We start from the raw sequence: 24,294 nt of genomic DNA, 5'->3' as shown, positions 1-24,294 counted from the left end.
TTGGGCTGTTAATTAGTGTTTTACCACCATAATGGGGGCTTGACGCTAAACATTTAAATGGTAATCGTAGATTATCATCCATACCAAAACTGAGAAAAATAAAATACAAATCATCTCATATACATCTGAATAAAACATGTCATATGAAGTTACAAGACATCACTTGCAGGATAAGGTAGCAGAACCGACACTTATTGAAACAAATGACATCATATTGGTTTAAAACAATATTAAAATACAATCACCGTGAAACATTTACAGAATAATAAACACACATACATAACAACATAAGTTTTATACACTGTATTATAGCATAACTAACTCGTAGTAATTTCAAGGATTAACATTGTTTTCACACAAAGTCAGTTTTAATAACCTTGATGTGCAGAGCAAAGATGATCCATTGTGGAGCTTGGTGCCTAACAACACAAAAACAAAAGAAAAACAAATAGTCAATTTACGTTTGAACATGTTGGATTATTTTTAGTTAGTGTGATGTGTAGGATATATATATGTGTGTGTATTAAGATTGTATTAAATACATATAAAGAAATTTTACTGAAAGTTTCTGATAACTACTTTTACTTGTTAATAAAGTCATATAAATAACTTGGCACTATTTTATGCGGATGAACACCTTATCGCATATATAGGCTTGTTTAGAGTCTAAAAAATGGTAGATACAGTGGACTTAATGGGTGGTCTTTGGAAGTGATAGTAGTTAGTTCAGATAACTGGTCAGGACCCTTTATACTAGTATAATTTGTCTATTGGGCTGTTAATTAGTGTTTTACCACCATAATGGGGGCTGATATGCCAACTTCAGGAGGTAAGTTTATTTAACTTACTTACCCCCAAGTGGTAATAATTTATTATTTTTCTTTATTATTTCTTTTTTCTTTTCCTTTATTTTGGAGAGCAGTCAGTCTGCAGGCAGTGAAGGGCGATATAGATGTGGGACGTTGTGGGCTTGAGCACCCACATTTCGTTCTCTTAACTTCTATTTCTATTCCTTTGATTATTTAATTATTATTCATGTGAAACTGGCAAACGGAGGTTAAGACTGATAGACTGTGTATCCCCACCGAAATTTGGATCCTACTTCAGCAGTAACTTCCTAAACCTAGAATACATTTTATATCCCACATTATAGCTTGTATACTGGTAATACTTTCAATTAGTACACCATTTTTGATTAGGCTTGTTTATGTTTATATATATATATATATACGTATTTATATATAATTTGAAAGTTTATGGATAACTTAGCGTGAAAAATAGTCTCTTTTAAATTATTATATAAGTAAATCGTGGCGTATGCGATATAAATAGTCAAATAATAAACTTGTTCAAATACAAAATTTTAGTTTCATATATTCACAAGCTTTGTTTATTATTGGGCACTTGGTTATTTAAAACGAAATTACAAGTTAGACATTTGATCATAACGATATTACAAGAGAAATATACTGAAGATTGTGTCTGAAATCTTTTGCAGTCGAGATTAAAACAGTGTATAATAGCGTCATTTTTTATAATTTCAGTAATGGACATTTGATATCAACTGTTTCCGACTGCTGACGTCTTAAAACATTTACCACCTCTTCTGATGATATTCTATGGAATTATCTGTTCTCTGGCGTCACCTGATGAAACTGTCGTTGTTGATGTAACAAGTCACGTGATCTATTCTCTCAAAGGATGTCTTCCTGAGCAGCATATATTTAATCTCCATTTCCAAACGACTTCCACTTTTATCACAGGTTAGGTTCCCATACTCATCTATTCATGAAACACGAACAAAATTGTACACTGAAGGAAACTATCTTCTCTATGAACTAAAAGATGCCTTGATCCGAAACAAATTGTTTTTATTGTTTTATTAGTCAAACATATGTGTTTTAACTTAAGATTTTGTTATTTAAAACTATACAATGGGCTATGCATGCTGTGTCCACCATGGGTATTCAGTTTTTTAGGGTTATAAGCCATAAGAGGTACTAGAGTAATGAATGAGGTTTCTTACAGTGAATCTATATTTATATGATAATTTGAAGAATATACAACATCAATAACATTAATTTATTGTTCTGAATTTTCAGAGAATATATAATTTTAAAGATAATGTAATTTGTCACCAAAATTTTAAATTTTAGCGAAAAAAAACATAGTGTCCAGAATATGATTTGATTTGTCACCTGTCACTTTCTCGCTGAGATTCACAATTTTGTTGATAAAAGAAAAAAAATGACAAAGTTTGGTCTTATTTTTATTATCTGTGAATCATGTATAACATATATTTAAATAAAGACACCAACACAGTAAGTCAAAACAAAAAAAAAATGTTATAATGGACAAATTTAAATACATCGATTAAGTCTATAGTACACGTATTTGTAATCTACAATAAATATAGATTTTAAACTTTTATGTTCCCTATGAGCATTAAAATATATTTTTTTATCTAGGTTATTCGAGTCTACTGACTAACAAGCTCATATATTTTACACATGCCCATGGTCATATCACACATACTGATATTTAAACTCCATTTAGCTGTCTAAATATTAAACCAAGGTAACTCATTAAGATGCTGTTAACGAGATTGCCTCTTATAAGGCAACTTTGTTAGCCACTATATGAGTGTTTCTTTTTGTATGATTACTTGTATTACCTATATGGGGAACTAAACTGTGTTATCTATCTTTAAAAAGTTTTTTTTAATTGCAAAGTCTTTGATCAAGTCCTCAAAACTAATTTAACGTAATAAATCTGCTTCTATACTTAGCAGAGACAAGGCATCCAGCCTGTCGTGTCGCATGTTGTTCTGTTGGGATTTTTAATATGCTTGAGTTGAGAAAATGAATGCTCAGCTGTGCAATTTGTGACCATTAATGTCAAATATATACGCAATGCAATGTCTACGTTTGGAAAGACACACTCAATTTTGTCTTCTGAAATTATTTTATAAAGTTCAGCATGAATGAATCTTGTTTTATAGTTTTAGTTGCACTGAACTTATGGCACACATATGAGTAAAACTGCTGAAGCTCGGCAGAAAGTTTCCAAGTCCTATGGGTAAGCATCAATTAGCTTTTGGGAACACTGAGAGTACCTTTCAGTTTCAGCAGATGAAGTGACATCATTTGGCACATCTCTTAGGAAAGAAAATATGTTTGCTATTTCTTTGCACACCTCTCCTCTTCATCTCATCTGTGTTTCTAGTTTGTCAACAATTGTGTAGAAGGTGGTGATACGAAATTTATCTCTGGCATTCAGATCTACTTCTTGTGCATTTCCATCATTGAGTACCTTCTTTCTGACACGTTTGCGTATTTGAGCCTCATTGCAATCAATATCTGGTAGTATTTCTTTCTCAACTGCTTCAAATCTTTCAAAGTCACCCCTTAAAGCGCGTAGTTGGTCAGTTAGTGATTCGTATAGATATTCACGTGTTTTTAAGTTCACATCCTTATTTTGCAGAACTTGACTTGCTTTACAAAACTTTTGCAAAATTTCATTCCACATGATCAACATAAAAACAAATTTTTGCTCTTGCATCTTATTTGTAATATTGTTTGCTTCTCTTCTAGTGTCTCTCTTTTGTGACAGGTCTTCAACTAGACATTCTAAAGTTTCCAAAATCTTAAAGAAAGAGTTCAAAATCGCTGTTGTTGCCATAGCGTGTGTCTCCCATCTGGCATCGGAGAGGGATTTTAACACACTTGCATTTCCAAGACAAGCTTTAAGAATTTTCCACCGGCTGGTTGAGGCTGAAAAAAATGTATAGAGCAAATGCATTGTAGAGAAAAAATTAACTACCACTTGACAGCAGTCAACCGCACTTCGGTCTACCAGATTTATTGAATAGGCTGCACAGAGCACATACATGTCAAACTTATTTTCTTCTAAAATCTTTTGCTGCATCCCTCATAACGGTCAGACATGTTAGCAGCATTGTCCTAAAATTGACCTCTACATTTTGAAAAATTAAGTCTGCAAACTTCACGTAAGTACTGCAATACCTGGTTTGCCATTCCCTCACCGGTATAGTTATTTAGTTCCGAAAAGGTTAAAAGCATTCAATAAGCTACCCATCTTTTAGGTATCCAAGTACAACACTTAATTGATCTATATGTGATAGATCCGACATCGAGTCAACTGATAAGCTAAAATAATCAGAAGAATTTACTTCATCAACAATGAACGCGTGGACCTTCTGACCCATTGGTACAGTGATTTCTTCACCGGTGGTTTGTACAAGAAAGAAGAATTTCCTTTTCCAGAATTTCCATATTTCGGGATGTGCCCTGTTAAAAATGGATCAAACTGACTTATGAGCTCAAGCAGCCCTAAAAAATTCCCATTCTGTTCCTCGAAAAGCTAGGCCACATTCAGCTAACATACGAATAGCAGCTATTACACACTCCAAGACATGTTCTCAGTAATTGCACTCTTCTCTAATTTGTTTTTTCAACTCTTGTCGCAAGCTTAAACCTTGTCTGCGAGTTTAGCATAGAGTTTCGGTGAGTAGTGCTTCTTTCATGATGATCAATTACAATAGTATTTTGCCAGTCACTGAACCCTTCTCTGAAACCGCGAGGAAAATTTAAGACAAAAAATTTACAAACAAAGCAGTAAACGGAACACAATAACCACTCTCTCTTGTATTGCTCACCATTGGCTTTTACCCCAAAGAAGGGTTTCTGTGAACAATATATCGTTGGTTTGCCACTATTGAAAGTCCGACAAGATTTGCCAAATGATCAATCGTGATGTTGACAGTCTAAAAGCAACCAAATAAGCCACATCATCAGCATAGAAATCGAGCCACAACCTTGGATCTTTTGCTTTAGGTTCTTCATCTTTTGTAGACTGAAGTACTTTACTATAGTTCAGTAGATTTTCATTTTCAACAATTATTTCAACTTCAGACTGTCTTGTAGAGCAACTTGTATCAACATCAACACCAGAGGTATCAGGAGAATTTACAGGCAAAGAGAGATCAGTTGTGACACTTGTACCAGTTGAGCCAGCCTGTGACACCTCAACGTCATCATGATGTCTGACCTAGAAGTGGACAAAGTGGTACTTGTAGGTATGAAGCTTGGTTCAACTTCAATCTTGTCTGAGTCAGGTGCAGTACAGGTGACTTCTGATGGCGGATTTGGAAGGTCATCTTGTGTAAGTTGAGTGAAAAAAATTAGTCAGCTTTCCAGTCTTGGCCACTAAATTCAAAGCCTTTTATTGGTTCTTTTTTGCAAGTTTGCTCTTTTGTGCGCCACTTAATTGAACACGTTTCATTTGCAGTCTGAAATATACAGAAACAAAAATGAAAAAAACACAAAAGAGTATGGATCATATATAGTTATAATGATAAGAAAAACATTGAAATTCATAAAGAAAAATGTTAGTAAGACAGTCAAACATACTAATCTCTAGGCTTACATTTACACCAAGATTGTCAGAAAGTTATCGTAGGACCTAGATACATCAGTACATAACCATGAATTCATAAATACTTTCATTAATTTTCTGATTGGTTGAAAATCATTCGAGACTGGCTTCAATCTATTTTAGGAGAATTAGTTTTCAGTCATTGCAAAAGTTTCGTTAAGGTTGTTGCTGTGGTAGCTGTGTGCAAGAAGCAATGCCAATGGTAATATACAAATCCATTATGAGCCAAGAAGTACTCCAAAACAATTTGTGATCAACAACACATACTGTAGTAGCTATATATACAGTGATCATTCTGTACAGGTACACATTCATAACATATAATCAATTGTAAACTGTACTGCACATTGAACTACTAAATACTGGGTTAGTACTAGGTTAGAGTACCTTAATCCTCATCAAATATCTGAAGAATGAGTTGTAACCTCAACTTTGAGCTCAGTTTTGACCTGGGGAATTTAGATGAGCCAACAAATCATACATCAACAAAACAAGCATATGTCCGAAACTTTATCTGCATGCCTGGTGCCAAGGCAAATTCAAAACGACGGCTTTAAATTGGGAATAGTCCACTTCATTATTTCAGGTTACATTAAACTAGTTAAAGTATTTAGGTTTAACGTTATTGTCACTCATTTCTCAGATGACAACACTAACGTTAGGCCTAATGCTAATACATTGCAACTGAGGCCACTAACATTAAGCCTGGTACTCAGTACTAACCTTGCTCACATGAATTTGTTCAATTCATGCATTTTTTCAGACAATCCTAAGTTGATTTTGTTGATTTGTCGGTTCTTTAGAATATCTTTGTATAATCATGGTGCTACAGAACTGCACTAATGCTGTAGTATAGTGTATACATAACAATGTCAAGTGTCATGTTGTCGTACATGTCAAACTCTTATGCAATTTGACCTAAAAGGTCGAATTATCGCCTTTAGACTGCTCCGATCAGTCAGTTGTTTTTCCAGTTTTCAGAAATGTAATAGAACGGATAATGATCTCAGTTTATAGTCGAATTACATCTAAAGGTTTGTCGTCGTTGTCTCTGTGTTTCTGTCTCAAATTGTTCGTTTGTCTCCTAAAAACAATGTCACCAGAGGACCGGGTGGGGGCATTATGACGTCAGGATAGAATCAAAGAAGAAGTAAGGAAAATATAATTGCAATATCCATTTTTGGGTCTAAAAATGGCATATTTGACAAAATTTTGTTGGCTATTTATGAATGGGAATAAAAACAAAGGTGCACTGTCTTAAATCACATTTGAGGCCGTTCACCCTTGTATTAATGCCCTAAGAAAATTTCAGCTTCAAATCTGTTTATATTATGACGTAATCACAAGGGAATACAAACATGCCCAAATACTCTTATACGTTACATGTAATCTATGAACGGTGGCATTGCTACAGTGGCATTTCTTTCTAAATTTTTTCTTGGTATGATAAATTTCAAAGCGTACTCACACTCATAGAAAGTTTTTTAAAGCAAGTTGTTTGAAGCGAAAAAAATTACGGCTCTGAAAAGCCTCAGTGAGAAACACAATTATAAAAATATTACAAAACACACATGAATAATGTGGTACTAACGCAAATAAAATTAAAACAAACGAGACGATAACCCAAATATAACGTACGGAAACAGAAGCCGAAAAAAACATAAAACTGGCCACGTCACGTGTCTGTACACATCTGTCACCAATTCGTTTGACTTATGTTCCTGTGGTATTATACTCTTATTTTCCTGTAAATGTTACTGAATAAAGCAGTAAAAGGTAAAACAAAACAGTTCCACTGCCAATAATTTCTTATAAGTAGCCACAACAGAAGGAATGATTGAGAAAAATATTTCATCTTCTAGGTCAGGCTTCATAACACTATCATCGTTTACCTGAAGTTTTATCAACATTTTGTACTGCTCTTTACAGTAATCTTTCGCACATCAGTGACTTCTTACTTCAGATATATAGTTTAGTGGTTTCTCAAAACTTTAGTTACACACCCAGCCAAAGAAAACTTATTTTTAACAATTCAGAGTAAAATCGATCACGGCAGGTAAAGACAATCGCAAAAATTCGAGAAAGAGTTAAGAGCATGATAGCTAGCGGAAAATTTCTATGGTGCCTCTCCCTCTCTTGGTGCCCTAAGCACGTGCTTATTTTGCTTACTGTTTAATCCAGGGTTGTTTACGTGTGAAGTCCAATAAGTGTTTGTTTTTGGCAAATTATTTAAAGATTGAAATGAGTTTTGGCATGCCTCAACAGTCAATTCCAAGCTTTTAATTTTTGATTTTATGATTTATCAATGAAGCGAGATGCTGATTCTTTGAGATATGGTTTGCCAATGAAAAGTTTTGTGGGATAGGTGATATATAACGCAAAGTGTAGGAGCATGCTCAGTCTTTTAGCATACCACTGTAGACGCTATTCAACTCTCTTTATTTTAGGCCAATAGGTCTAAAATTTGATAAGTTAATGTTTCACTTTTTTTTCAGTTGATGTGATATTTAAGCTTTTTGATGAAACCTCAAATCTACGAAAGTTAAAAAAATATTCTGAAGGAGAACTTGATATTGTATTATAAAAACACCTAATAGAGATTCAGTCTATTGAAAACCAAAAGAATAATTGACAAGCTTCATAATAAGACGTCCTAACAGTTTTTCTCAAGAAGATTAGTGACTAAATGTGTTGGCATTAAATTTCTGTTTCCAGGACGGATGGTCATAGAAATGTAATCACTTTCAAAGTGGGAACTAGTAATAGTTTTTTATTGACTTTGAAAAAGGGTGGAGTTTCCACCTTACCAAAAGAAAGCCCAAGTTACTTATAAAAGCAAAAAAACAAAAACGTTGTCACAGGAAGTTATGAGTCATTTCTTGAATATTATTATTAGATGTCTATTATGAATGAATGAATCACTATCAATCATTTGTAAAATCACCCAAAACGTGCTTTTATTGTGGATGTATAATTCAGGCGGTTTAAACAGCTGATCTATCACCAAAGCGTAATTTCCTATTTATATTTTAAACACCATACTTATTTCAAATTTTGGTTGTTGAAAATAAAAATAGAAATTAACTTTTTTTCTGTGTCAAAGTGTATACAGATATTGAATGCCAACTAATTGTTCTACATGAAAGACAAAACACAATTGCAACATAGTCTATGCTTGAAAGATTCACACCTTTCAGATGATGTAAAGATAATATAACAGCTTCCTGTTTCAGCATTCCCTGAAAATATTCCGTTTTTCATTATAGCTTTTTATTTAAGTGTCCTTTGATTAAAACAAAGATTGTTTGAAAATTAAAGAATGCAAACAAGGCCAACAGGTATATTATTATCTCATATTAAAAATTATATTTTTAATGGACAGTTTTTGTATATATAGTGTATATATTTATGATCACTATAAGTTAGTCAGAGGAAAAAAATATGATGAGGAAAAATTCTAAATAAAATTAGGTACATAAAAATATTCATTTTTACTCTTAAAAGCCAAATTTATTGAATTTGTAAGGAAGCTTGGCTGTAAGGAAGGTTCGAGTAGCTTATAACATTCCAAAATCTTACTAACGTACTGTGAAGCTTACTCCATAAAACATTTTCACTTGGATCCTCCCCACCCAAACACAAGCGTGAAAATACTGTTTGAGGGATTAACAGCACACTAAAAAACCATCAAATAAAACTGCGTGATGAGAGTTAAGATTATAATTTATCTTGTGAACCTCTTCCCAATAACTTGAAATCTTAAGGCAATAACATTCGGGGTTAGATCCTCGTGATGAAAAGAAGCTATTATATATTTTGTGGGGGGCTCATTGATTTTTGAAATTATTTTTGCCGTTTATTTGTATATTATTTATTTTAAACTACTGTCAAGCATTAAATTAATACACAAATTATACATTTTCTTTCCTTGTTTACTACATAATTGATAAACTATCTGGCTATGTAAGCCGGGCGCAGTCAACTGTTTAGAGTGCTAGACTGTGATTCTTAGTTTCCGTGGTTCTCTTTTAGGCACGATAAGAAAAAAAAAACTAAATGACGCTACGCACTTTGGAGTCTTGTGTACGTTATAATAACGATTAAACCTCACTATTCGATCTGAGAAAAGTAACTTAAGAGTTGACGGCTGACGATGTTGATTAATTATCTTTCCTCAAGTCTATCACTTCAAAATTATGGACTGAAAATGCAGAGTTATCATCAAATAGCTTTTTCCGAAATTCAGCAAACAAACATTCAAGCTGTCTTATGAGAAATGTTCCATAATGTATTATACATAGAAAAATGTGTGTCTAGAAATAACATACACAGCCGTATATCTGTTCCTTATACGTTTTCGCATTTCTTGATAAAACAGCACCAAACGTAACACAGTGATGTATGATAACAAGAGGAAGGTCATGATGGGTGGGTGGGAGTGGGGTCATAATCTAATTTCGAAAAACCATCAGTTTGTTTGTTTGTTTTTCGCACAAAACTACTCGAGGGCTATCTGTGCTAGCCGTCCCTAATTTAGCAGTGTAAGACTAGAGGGAATGCAACTAGTCATCACCACCCACCGCCAACTCTTGGGCTACTCTTTTACCAACGAATAGTGGGATTGACCGTCACATTATAACTCCCACACGGATGAAAGGGCGAGCATGTTTGGTGCGACCGGGATTCGAACCCGCGACCCTCAGATTACGAGTCGAACGCCTTAACCCACCTGGCCATGCCGGGCCGAAAAACCATCAGATCAGTGCAATTTCACACAGTGATATAGGTAAATATGAGGAGGGCCATGAGGGGGATTAGACCCCCTTCTAATTTCAAATTGAATTCTGGAAAACACTATGTCTTCCTTTTCACATTGTCATCTTTACCTATTTTTATTGCACTTTTAATTTATTATGTGAAGGAAAAAATAGCGCAATTTCCTATCTTTTGTAAACAAACGAGTTTTTATTTCACCCGCTCAACGGACAGGTACTCCAGCTGGTACAAGATAAAAGCTATCAAAAATGAACAAAACAAAGTACTTAGTTTTTTCCATTGACTTTGGAATCCTAGTGCCTCATTGAGTTTATAAAAGAGAAATTGAAGTTTGGATGTTCAACACAAAAAGCATAATAATTATTCATTTATATTTGTAAAAATAGTGAAAAATAGAAAAATATATATAAATAGAAGCAAACAGCTATCACAATGCTAGATTAATAGCTATCTGAAAAATATAAGCAAGTAATTAACATTAAGCATAATTATAAGCAAATTATGCAAAACCACAGCATTTAAGAAATAACCTGAAATAGTCTAGGCAGCAGGAAACCAAAATCTGAAAAATAAATATATAGTAAAAACAATATACTACAATATGAAATTAAAATGAAAAGTTTAAAAAATACGTTTAAATACACGTGTTTCAAACATTAGTCTTTTATAGCTAGGGAAAAGGAAAGACAGACCATTCTTATCAGACCTTTGTTTTTTTTTACAAATATGTTGTTGTGGGTCATTTGGCCGAATAATAGCACTGTTGAGCCAAAATATTTGTGGCGAAAAATAGGTTTTATTATGATATGACCTTTCTTAATGAATATCGGGGCGTCCTTACCTATTTTGGAATAAGGATAATATTAATCGAATGTAACGTAGATGGTACCTGACTTACACGTGATTTTAGCTTGAAAACCTACCTAGTTCACATGGAGCAAAACGACGAGTCGTTCTAAGGAACTAGTCCTACTGTTTAGAAACCAGAACGACGAGTCGTTCTAAGGAACTAGTCCTACTGTTTAGAAACCAAAACGACGAGTCGTTCTAAGGAACTAGTCCTACTGTTTAGAAACCAGAACGACGAGCCGTTCTAAGGAACTAGTCCTACTGTTTAGAAACCAGAACGACGAGCCGTTCTAAGGAACTAGTCCTACTGTTTAGAAACCAAAACGACGAGTCGTTCTAAGGAACTAGTCCTACTGTTTAGAAACCAAAACGACGAGTCGTTCTAAGGAACTAGTCCTACTGTTTAGAAACCAAAACGACGAGTCGTTCTAAGGAACTAGTCCTACTGTTTAGAAACCAGAACGACGAGTCGTTCTAAGGAACTAGTCCTACTGTTTAGAAACCAAAACGACGAGTCGTTCTAAGGAACTAGTCCTACTGTTTAGAAACCAAAACGATGAGTCGTTCTAAGGAACTAGTCCTACTGTTTAGAAACCAGAACGACGAGCCGTTCTAAGGAACTAGTCCTACTGTTTAGAAACCAAAACGACGAGTCGTTCTAAGGAACTAGTCCTACTGTTTAGAAACCAAAACGACGAGTCGTTCTAAGGAACTAGTCCTACTGTTTAGAAACCAGAACGACGAGTCGTTCTAAGGAACTAGTCCTACTGTTTAGAAACCAAAACGACGAGTCGTTCTAAGGAACTAGTCCTACTGTTTAGAAACCAGAACGACGAGCCGTTCTAAGGAACTAGTCCTACTGTTTAGAAACCAAAACGACGAGTCGTTCTAAGGAACTAGTCCTACTGTTTAGAAACCAAAACGACGAGTCGTTCTAAGGAACTAGTCCTACTGTTTAGAAACCAAAACGACGAGTCGTTCTAAGGAACTAGTCCTACTGTTTAGAAACCAGAACGACGAGTCGTTCTAAGGAACTAGTCCTACTGTTTAGAAACCAAAACGACGAGTCGTTCTAAGGAACTAGTCCTACTGTTTAGAAACCAAAACGACGAGTCGTTCTAAGGAACTAGTCCTACTGTTTAGAAACCAGAACGACGAGCCGTTCTAAGGAACTAGTCCTACTGTTTAGAAACCAAAACGATGAGTCGTTCTAAGGAACTAGTCCTACTGTTTAGAAACCAGAACGACGAGTCGTTCTAAGGAACTAGTCCTACTGTTTAGAAACCAAAACGACGAGTCGTTCTAAGGAACTAGTCCTACTGTTTAGAAACCAAAACGACGAGTCGTTCTAAGGAACTAGTCCTACTGTTTAGAAACCAAAACGACGAGTCGTTCTAAGGAACTAGTCCTACTGTTTAGAAACCAGAACGACGAGTCGTTCTAAGGAACTAGTCCTACTGTTTAGAAACCAAAACGACGAGTCGTTCTAAGGAACTAGTCCTACTGTTTAGAAACCAGAACGACGAGTCGTTCTAAGGAACTAGTCCTACTGTTTAGAAACCAAAACGACGAGTCGTTCTAAGGAACTAGTCCTACTGTTTAGAAACCAAAACGACGAGTCGTTCTAAGGAACTAGTCCTACTGTTTAGAAACTAATAAAACAACAACAACAAGAATGAACATGCAGCGATATGGAAATTTAACTTGAAGTTTCATAAACTAAGCTTAACTACATATATTTAACAGTAGTGAATTAATAACAGGAGTATTTTGGAATATCTGGGGTTTGACAAACCTGATTGGATAGTGCCTTCACTGAAGAAACCAATCATAATTCAGCCTCAGCGTATACAGCCTAGTAACACGACCTACATTATATTGCTTGTCTTTCACAGCTGGTTCGGGTATAATATAAAAGGCTGTAATGATGACCCAATCGTCACGTGAAAGTCTGAGCAATCACAACGATCGTCAGGTGAATATCAGATAAGAAAGAAAACGATCATCGTATATTTCGTTTAGATTCACTGAAAGGTACATTTGTAATTAAAGATGACTCTCGTCCCAGGTAAACGTCAACATAACTTCACTCTTCAACTCTATCGGCGCAGCCATGTTGCTCACAGCGTCCCAGATTTACGGGAGCTTTATCGGTCTCCGACGCCGGCGTCGACTTCATCTAATTACTCCAGTAGATCGAGGAAAGAAAGATCACCTCTTAAAGGACCTGCTCGGGTGAAATCGCCCCCCAAAAAAGGCAATGGTGTAAATACTGATTTTCGAGGACCTTGTCAAACCCGATTGGGTTTGTCTCCTACTCGAAGCCGAAGGGCGTCGGCATGGATAGAATGTGACATTGATCCGTGGGAACAGTTTAGGCGACGAGCAAATACTATTCCTGACCAACTTATCGAACGACTTAGCCTATCCATGCAACAAGATACTGCCGTCGACTGCTATCGGTGTCGCAGCTTTAGCGTCACCCATAAGGGCGTTATGAATCTGGGAGACATGTTACGGTACAGGTCACGGTCAAACGACAGTGAAACATCTGGTTCCAATGATGATATCCAAGATAGGACTTTCTCAGTTGGTCCTAACTCCCCTTACTGCATTGCTAAGCAACCTGATCATTACAGTGTAGCGCTACTTGGTATTGAGAATGTGGGCAAATCTTGCATAATTTCACAGTTTATGACGTCAGAGTATCTCACTCCAAATAGCAATCCCATCAATTTAAATGGTAAATAGCTAGACAGGTTGTACGTCATAAACTGTTTCTACAGTGATTTTTCTTTTTCAGATCCTGTTTTGTAAAATACTATAATATTTAAGTATTCAAGAGTTTCTTTAGCTATTTCAGTTTGTTATTAAACTGGGACAGTTAATATATGATTATTAATAAATATTAATGGTCTGGACATACTGGGTCAGTTCAAACACAGTTATTTATTCTGTCTGGTCCAGACACACTGAGACAGTTGAAATAGAGTTATTTATTATGTCTGGCCTAAAGATTCAAGATATGTAACTGTATAAATATAGGATAAAAATTCGTCTGCATCGGTAGCACTAGAAAACATTGTCTTACACAATAAATTTCTTTGTGCATTTTCAAATATTAATAATAGTAGTTAATCCACTTTAATATCTTCAGAATAAAAAAGAATCGTTAAAAAGCACTATCGAGCAAAATATTTGTGTAGTCTGTGTTCTTTTTTATATTGATTACTACTAGAAATTCACTTATGTTCTCTGCTTTCTCTTACATTTTTACATTCAATACGGAGATTGGTGAATGTTTTCTCTGTTTACCTTACAAGTACTGTACAAATACGGTTCTGCGGGATGATTGTTTAGACATCACTGTTCCTCTGCGATTATATAATAACAGGCTGAGGTTCCAGTCCTTTATCCAAGTTATGAAATATTACGGGTGGCTGCTTTGATAAGTAGCACAAAAATGCTAACTTTCACACAGTTTATTTATAAAATAATGTATTTACACAGTCAGGTGAAATTTTGCCGGTACTCACTGCTACTGAATACCGAAACTTATTTTTAAGGAGGTACTAGTATCAGCGCTTATTTGAATTGCTTTTTCGGATGCGCTTGTTTTTCATTGTTCAATCAGATTTGTTTGTTTGTTTGGGAATTTCGCACAAAGCTACTCGAGGGCTATCTGTGCTAGCCGTCCCTAATTTAGCAGTGTAAGACTAGAGGGAAGGTAGCTAGTCATCACCACCCACCGCCAACTCTTGGGCTACTCTTTACCAACGAATAGTGGGATTGACCGTCACATTATACACCCCCACGGCTGGGAGGGCGAGCATGTTTAGCGCGACGCGGGCGCGAACCCGCGACCCTCGGATTACGTGTTCAATCAGAAAGCATTTATTCATTGTAAATCTGAAGACTAACCGCTGTCTCATCCGGGTACGGAAAAGTTAATAATATTTTTTGTTTTGTGTAGGAACCTTGACGTTATCTATGAATGTAGTTAACATTAATTTACGTCAGAGATCAGTAATGTGTGTGGAGGTGTTGTAAACTCACATTAAGATGCTCCTTGTCTGAAACTATCATCTCACAGAGTTTGTTTGAGATTAACGTAGCGACCTAGGAGTAGTTAGATGAGAGATTAACAGACATACACAGATTTTTGTGTTTTATATATATATAAATGCAAACATTATTGCTTTTGAAGTAAGGACATGGTACCGTCTATGAATGTAGTTCATGCTAACTTACGTAAAAAATAATAAACTCCCCATTAACATGTGTTATATATATATATATATACAAAATCTACACCCGAATAGCTTCATGCAATAACCTTAGAAACCGGGATCATTTTGGAATCAGCAAAAGCTTTTTTATCGCAGGTTAAAATGACTGGTAGAGAAAGTGGATTCGATTCTTTATTATATCTGCTAGTTTGCCAAAGACTAGTGCTTCGTTTAATAATGGATGTTTCCTTTACAGAAAGAAAAAAAGAACAGAACGTATCGATTTTGCTTGACAGAGAAGAAACAGAGCTACAGTTCGAACAGCGTAATAGTCCCGAAGGATGGGTAAGCGCTTTGTTTTGTAACATAGAAAATTCTTAAATAATTTTTGAAGAAAACCTATTTTAAATATCTAAAGATAGGTAACTCTAAACAAAATGGCAGTAAATAAAAATTGTTAGTAAATTTCTCTACATTATAAGTAAATATTTAATGATTACCAGAAGAACAAGTAGAAAACTCTTGGGATTAGTTTGCACAGATATTGTTTATTTCTAAGTCAGATTAGTGCTACTAAACAATAGTACCAGAGGATAGAAATAAAAATAGAATTAGATAAAAAGGCGCTCTATCTTGCTGATATGGCAGCTGTTGTCTTATGGGTTTCACAGCGTGATACATCCAGCAAGAGACAAATTTAGCTAAATGAATTAATGAACTAGACTTAAACAGCATCAGCGAGACTAGCATGCTGACAGAACATTTAAATTAATAACCATCGCTGTTGAGCTGAGATAGGTCAAAGTTTTTTGTGACCTCACGAGAAGATAGATGTCTGGCTAAAAACTCACGCCTTCTGAAATTGCACTAAAATAAATATGACAACAGATTATTGAATTCTGATCGAGAAAGGTAAATTTCTTTTTGAAAAATATTTTTCCAGTGTACCAGTTATACATTTGCCTCTGACCGATTTTGAGCATCTCTGATGGACCTGAACTTGCTCTCATATCTCTACAACACTTTTAACAACATACGCTCGATTTTACTGGTGTTGTCGTTCGTTGTTTTGAATTAAGCACAAAGTTACATAATGGGCTATCTGTGCTCTGCCCACCACGGGTATCCAAACCCGGTTTTTAACGTTGTAAGTCCACAGAGATACCGCTAAGCCACTGGGGGACTTTTTTGGTGTTATTTAAAGAATAATAATAAATAAAAACACACATGAAATTTAATGGCTTAGATATCATTGTAATTAATTCAGTTATTATTATAAGAATAATATGATATTTGCCACTGATAAAGAAATAACAAAAATAACACGATACAAAATAAAATATTTTCCCCGTAGATTTGTGTGCTTCATAGTTGATTTCAATTAAGGAAATTAAGATAGAGTTATGTATTGTGTAAATATTATAAATAAACGAGAAATTCTTTGGAGAAACGTAGTAGACAGGACAAGTAAGTAAGTTGAGTATTTTACTTTTTACTCTAAATTTCCCAGAAAACGTAGAGCTTTACTGTGATTTATTCTTTCTTTTTGAATTATATCTGTACGTAATAAATGATAACAATTGTGTATATATACCATAACAATTGTGTATATAATTACCATAACAATGTTTCTATTCCACATGTAGCTAAACGAAAAGTCCTTCGCTGCAACACACGCCTTTGTTGTAGTTTACTCAATAGCCGATAGACGAAGTTTTCAGGCAGCGACAGGAACACTAACATTCCTGAAATACTCTAGCACCCAGCTGTCCGAAAAAGGAAAAGGCTTAACATCTAAAGCTGTTATTCTAGTTGCAAACAAAGCAGATCTCGCACGATGTAGAGTTGTTTCAAAAGAAGGTATTTTTTTCATAAACAGATATTAAAATCAATACAAATAGATCATCTAAAATTTCAGGAAAAATCTGATTGTTTAAAAAGTGATATATTTATACTTTTTAACACTGAAGTTTCATGTCTTAAAAGAAATTCTGACACAACATGATGATTTTAGCAAAGAAAACAGAATAAAAAAACAAAGATGGTATTTTTCTATCTATTCACCTAAACTTTTAAATAACCGTTTTGAACACGGAAACTTCTAATTAGAAAGTATAAAGTCATTAAAAAGTACTTCTGATATAAAAGTATGCTGTTGCAAGTAAATTATAGTAAAAACCGGAAGTTATCCCTCAATTGCTTTGTTACTGCGGAAATTAGGCTTCACGTAGGCAAGCTCAGGTTCGTGGCTTGAGCGAGATCTAATCTAATATCAAAGTAGACTAGGACGTATTCAAGTTGTGTGCTTGAAACTTTTAGCATCCGTTTTCAAAATATTTTTCAGTTAGCTTATTCATATAAAATAGTTTACTGAATGTTAATTTTTTCGTTAACGTTATATATATATCAATCTAATTATCAAAGCAATTTATTAGGTGAGGACCTTCGTCACTTATTTTACCTTAAAGATTGAGGCTTCAGTTGTCCATTACTCCGAGTTAGAACTTACGCGAATTCCGAGTTTTTGATTTTCTTCCCTTGAATTGAAAAATTGAAAAACAAATTTAATAGCACAACATTTTTGTATGAATAAAAAACAACTGGCAGTTTATATATAGTTTGAGCTTTGTTAATAACCAGGGTGAGATATATTTTATAAAGTAAATAGAAAGCAATTAGTGAACTATTACGACGTGATTAACGTACAATAACATTGTTGTATCTATTGCATTTAGATGATGACTTTAACAACATAAGTAGTGAATGTTAAAACTGTTAATTGAATAAGAACTCTAACCGTTCTTCCTATATTTATTTTAATGCCTTGAAATAATTTTAATCATGAAATTTAAATTAAAAAAATCGTAGTTAACACTAAATGTTTTTCATAACAGAAGGTCGTTGTTTGGCAAGCAAGTTCGACACGAAGTTCGTCGAGACTTCCACTGCAGTAAATTATAACGTCGACGAATTGTTAGTGGGCATTGTCAATCAAATTCGTCTAAGACTCAGAATAAACAGTGACTTTAGTGACACCTGCAGGTCAAAAGGTGCAAGTGGAAAAGCTCGAGAACTGATGAGTAAATTACTTCACAAGTGTGAACTGAAGGTTAAATCATGTGATAACCTAAACATTATTTAAAGCAGACCTTTGATCTCATTTAGACAATTAAAGTTTATATTGTGTAGAGACTGTTGTCCAACTGTATTTAATATTACAGTGTGCCAAAGCTGACTGATGTTTTACTAATGGTGAAGTTTTGATTTTTATTAATCATTTCATGACAGTAGAAAACAATAACGGCCGGTAAATTTAGCTATGATAATGTTTTATTTTTTAGACGTGATGAAGTTGTTGTTCGAATATCAGAGCGTGAAACAAGTCCAGAAAGTAAAATTATTAGTTTTTTCACTTGTTAAAAATGATGGTTAAGGTACCAAATAAATTGAATATTTATTTTTAAACCTTCCATTTACACTTTTGGTTTCACTATGAACCGAACTAGAAGTACAGACCATTATAACCGCTTCTCGTCAACATGTGTAATACGAACCAGTGAAAGCATTGTATTTTCTTGTATTAAAGGTACCAGTAGTAAAGCGAAGAGGGAAAAAATGGCACATGTAATAACAGTATTGATACAAGTGGCTCCAGTAACACTGAAAAGTAAAAATATATATTACGTAAAGATTACATACGTACAATTTTCCGTGTTTTTTGTTTAGGGAATAAACGGTACCATTTTTTTTCACTTTGAATTACTCCTGATACCATTATCAACGGAACCATTTTTCCACAATTAATATTTAACACACCTTATGGAATGTTTTGAAACATTCTAAAGTCTTTATGTAAGATCTGTGAAATTATTTATGTATATATATTTTGTTTTGTCGAACAGACTGTTTTAATCCCTTCTATAACAGAGTTGTAACTGAATGTTTTTGAAAACACCTTATGTGGATGAAACTAGCGATCGCTGATTTAAAAAGCAAACTTGGTTGACGAAAGATTTGTTTATTTTTTTTTTTTTTAGAATTTCGCGCAAAGCTACTCGAGGGCTATCTGCGCTAGCCGTCCCTAATTTAGCAGTGTAAGTCTAGAGGGAAGGCAGCTTGTGTTACTCTTTTACTAACGAATGGCTGGATTGACCGTCACATTATAACGCCCCCACGACTGAAGGGCGAGCATGTTTGGTGCGACCAGAATTCAAATCCGCGACACTCAGATTACAAGTCAAACGCCTTAACCCACCTGGCCATGCCGGGCGTTGACGAGAGATATTTAACAAATGTTTTTTCATTTTTCAATGTATCAAACTTTCATTAAGGAAAAACTGCTGTACTTATAAACTTTCATATGCTTTTACTTTCAATGGTAACTAATTGTTGTACATAAAATTATTTTAATCTGTTTGTTTATACATTGGGTACATGCATATGTATGTCCATGTGGCAGTACATTAAGTCATACATTGATTCAGTTGTAAAAAAGATTCGGTTTGTAAATATACTTGGTTTCTATTAAAATGAGGTTTTTTAAATCACTGTTTATTTAGCTCGTTGGACCCAATCATAATATCTCGTAGCAAAAAATATACATATGAAGTAATACTTTCCCGTCTTACTTTTCCTCGGTTTGCACCACATTTTTTAATGACATATATACAAAACGGATTATGTTTTTTAACGTTACGTATCACGATGTGTTTGATTTTGTAATATTATTCTTCCACACAAAACTAGAAAGCTACACACATTGAGTATTATTTAATAAATAAATACATTATAGTTGTTGATATCCATGTTTTACATAGCAAAGCAAAACAAAAAACTTTGAACTCTCATTTACTATATTTGCGTTGTTATAAATGTATAAAAATATAGTTTCTCACGTTTTATATGAAAACTCTGTATGTGTTATTGTAGTGGAGCGTTATCGTAAACATACGAGCCGTTTACCAATAAATAATCGTAAAACTTTAGAGGTCATAGCTGCGCTATTTCTAAGAATAAAACATTTATTTAAAAATCCAACTTGTATAACGGGATATGTTTTGAAAACAAGAACGTAAACATCCACTTTAAGTTCCAGATCTATTTGGTTAAAAACATAGCAGCTGAAATTAGTTTTGTAATTTCTGGTGAATTGTTTGTTTGTTTTTTTAATTTCGCGTAAAGCTGTACGAGGGCTAACTGCGCAAGACGTCCCTAATTTAGCAGTGTAGGACTAGAGGGAAGGCAGCTAGTCATCATCACCCACCGCCAACTCTTCGGCTACTCTCTTTTACCAACGAATAGTGAGATTTATCGTCACATTATAACGCCCCCACGACTAAAAGGGGCGAGCATGTTTGGTGCGATGGAGATTCGAACCTGTGACTCTCAGAGTACGAGTCAAGTGCCTTAATCACTTGGCCCTGCCGGGCTTCAGTTGAAGAATGTTGGTTATACTAACGTTTTCCTTCACTATTCTTTAGATTTAAAAGTGCCTGCTACACCTTAAGTTAACTATCACTTTGCTTAAAGACTCCCAGTTATATATTTAATCAGAGTCTTCAAACTCTAGTAATTTGTTTCGGTTTTGGTTTAAACATGTTTATTGGTAAAGATTATTTGAACATCAGCTTTAGCTCGGTATTCACCGGTACAATTATTTTGAGCTTTTAGTTTTCATTAGTTCATCACATTATGTAATAATCGGTACATTATGCTGGATAAATTTTATTTTCTCTTTTTCTGATGATCTTTGATATGCGCGTGAAGACATCGAACTGTTGATCCGATGTATAGGCATAACAAGAATATGCACTCAGACAATAGATTAATTAAGTTTAACAAGGAAATCCTTTCAAGAAATTAGATATATAGGTTCACTTTTCAGGGTTTTATATGGAATGTCGAAAAGTCTGCTAACATTTACTGTAACAAAACATTGGCTGTTGTAATGAAAAATTGTCCAAATGTTCAAGTAACATAAAAAAAAAACATGCTAAAAATAAACTTATTATACAATAAAACTTTAAGGTTTTAGAGAAAACCAGGACCTTAAAATGTGATAAATATGTGTATTTTTTAGGTTTGATATTACATCATAAGGGAATCATATTTACTAACCTTAAATAAAATCACTAACATTCGTTATGATTTATTCTACAATGACAAATATAACCATAACATGACCAGGAATTAATATAAATAACTTCAAATAAATCTTACTTTACTCTTCACTATCCGTAGCGCTAGTGCTCACTTGGGGTGCCAACAACTGATAGGGATAACAGTGCATGGTGGCTTTGAGCGATTTGCAGTCATTTTTTCTTCTTGTCCAAAGAAAAAAATGCAAAATACTCCGTAAACGTTGAATCTGCGTATGACCTCTTCACCTTCGTTTCGCTCCACTATTTGCAGCAAATTCAGTTGCCCAATTTTTCTGTACATTCAAAATTCTCCGTTTCGGGAAACGGAGACGAAACAGGAAAATTGTGGCACCTGTTGCAAATCTACATGCACATACAGGATAAAAATTTTGGAAGTTGGGGTTGTACATCGCGTAATAAAAAAGGTTTTCCAGTATCATATAAGCAAGAGTTTCATTGTTGTATGATAAGGAAATACTTCAGCAGAAGGCTGGGTGTAAGTTTGGAACTTACAAAGTAGAATATTATTTTATGTATCACGACAAACAAGAGACCGAAAATTTTTTGAGCAGTTCCAAACCTCTTTTAATCAAAGTGGATGACATTTCAATAATTTTAGAAAACTCAGAAGAAGCAGCAAAGTTTTAAATCAACTTAACAAAAACATAACTTAAATTTACTTGGAATTTCAACGAGAGCTTATGTTGCTTTTCAAATATACAGTTGTTAAAAATAGGAACAAAGATTAATTTAAAGATGTTATTTATTACATGCCTGTCTTGCCTTTTTTTTTGGTTTATATTTTTACTGGGAAGAGTTTTGTTTCAGTTACATTTAACGAAAACTTAATCAATATTTTACCCTATAGACTTAATCAGCAAACTTGGAACTGTGTAAGTGAATATTTACATAGATTTCATGTTTAATGTTTCACTTACTAAACAAGAGAAGTGACCAATAACAAAAATAGAAAGCATTTACGACTTTGCCATTTACGGATTGGAATATATAAAAAAAATTAAGAAGTGGTATATTCGGGTCTTTAATAAGATTACAGGAATATTATGTTTTCAGGGATAAAAATTGTACGATTAAACGCTTGAACATGTTCAACCAAATCTACCAATTACAGTGTTCTGAGTGTGAAAACATATGGTTTGGATCTACAGTTCGGCTACTTCACCACGGTATGGAAAAGCATTTGAACAACGAAAAATAAATTCTGCTTGTTGTAGAATATGACAGATCAATGAAATAACAAAAGTTTCATAACTGTAGGATTAGTGTAGACTGTATTAAAGCTGTTGATCAAATAAACATGTTCAAACTTTAACTAAGACGAATGGCTAATGATTCTAGAGAATTATTTCAACTATAACTATGATTCAGCTATTAACTATTGAACTTCACCACAATGTGATTAAATATTGTTCACCGACAAATGCTTTTAAAAAAACTTCTAAATAAACGATTGTTCACAGACATGTGAAGTGTTTGTAGAAAACCTTTCTGACGTAAAGGTTGTTCATAAAATATACTGATTGTGAAATACTTAAACAACAAGAACATTTGTCTGAATTATAGATTGCACACGAAGGACATGTTTATTGTGAATTACTTATACAGTAAGAACATTTTTCTGAAGGAATAACTGTTCATAGAAAAACACTGAAATGCTTGTACGGTAATCTACTTAATACAAATGGACTGTTTCTAGGGCGAGTGACCCCAATTTGAGAGTCACAGTTTCGAATCCCTGTCCTACCAAACATGCCCGCCATTTCAGCTGTAGAGGCGTTATAATGTGATGGTCAATCCCACTATTCGTTGGTAAAAGAGTAGTCCAAGAATTGTCAGTAGATGGTGATAAATAGCTGCCTTCACTCTAATCTTTCTCTGCTAAATTAGGAACGGCTAGAACAGGTTGTATGCGTGTAGCTTTGTACGAAATTCCAAAAAACAAACAAACTCTTGCATTCGAAACTAGATTATAAATACGAGATAAGTGTGGAGAGTTATTTCAAGACAAAGAGTTGAACCACTCCGTGTGTTTTCGTGACATGTTTAGATCTATGTTTGCTATCACGTATACTGAGTTACTTTGTACAAGTTAGTTGATTTCTAGTTAGTCCTAGCATTGTTAGAGAGATTACAACGTTATTTGTGATGTAGCCCTATAAGAAGTTATGATATTGTTCAAGAGTTCAAGCTTGTTGAAACGTTATGGGGGGGATCATTTGTTTTCGTCATGTGGTCTAAATGTTGATTTATTTTTACTGGAGTTCCTTGCTGGTACAGTGGTAAGTCTACGGATTTACAACGCTAAAATTAGGGGCTCGATTGTCCTCGGTGGACTCAGCAGATAGTCCGATGTGCCTTTGCTATAAGAAAACACACACACACGCACATAACACATTTTCACTAAATAATTTAAAAGGATACTTTATTGAAAGAACAACATTATAAAAAGTAAAAAACAACAACAAGTAATTTAATACTTTAAGGCTATTTCGTACTCGAGTGACCTTTTGGGAATGAAAATACTGTAGAACATTTCACACCATACTAAAGTAAATACTCAATAAATAAAACAATAAACAAAAGTGTAGAAAAACTACATCATTCAAGAAAAAACTTAATCAGAGCTAACAATCAGAACATGACGATTGGTTGAAACTATATGGAGAGGTGTTGAGACAAATGAACAAATGTTCTTTCAAACTAAAAAATAAAAAGCTGTTTTAAGAGACTTGTATTTTCCGTTAACATTAAAGAATGAGGATGTATTTATAATTTTAATATCTTAATTTACTTACATTTGTCTGACGAGATGCTTTATAAAA

The 24,294-nt window shown here is 34.2% G+C and overlaps 1 protein-coding gene across 1 annotated transcript; it reads left to right on the top strand.

The window, feature by feature from the left end:
- The first annotated feature begins 12,992 nt into the window (after positions 1-12,992).
- On the top strand, positions 12,993-19,096 carry LOC143249020 (GTP-binding protein GEM-like). The gene is made up of 4 exons (XM_076498241.1): positions 12,993-13,825; positions 15,568-15,656; positions 16,958-17,171; positions 18,206-19,096. Exons 1-4 carry the CDS (start codon positions 13,135-13,137, stop codon positions 18,451-18,453), a joined length of 1,242 nt encoding a protein of 413 aa, XP_076354356.1. The 5' UTR covers positions 12,993-13,134; the 3' UTR covers positions 18,454-19,096.
- The last annotated feature ends 5,198 nt before the right edge of the window (positions 19,097-24,294 follow it).

This window comes from Tachypleus tridentatus, chromosome 1 (genome assembly GCF_004210375.1).
Source record: "Tachypleus tridentatus isolate NWPU-2018 chromosome 1, ASM421037v1, whole genome shotgun sequence".
Lineage (NCBI taxonomy): Eukaryota > Metazoa > Arthropoda > Merostomata > Xiphosura > Limulidae > Tachypleus > Tachypleus tridentatus.
Note: the sequence above shows the minus strand (reverse complement) of the source record. Positions and strands in the feature narration are given on the sequence as shown.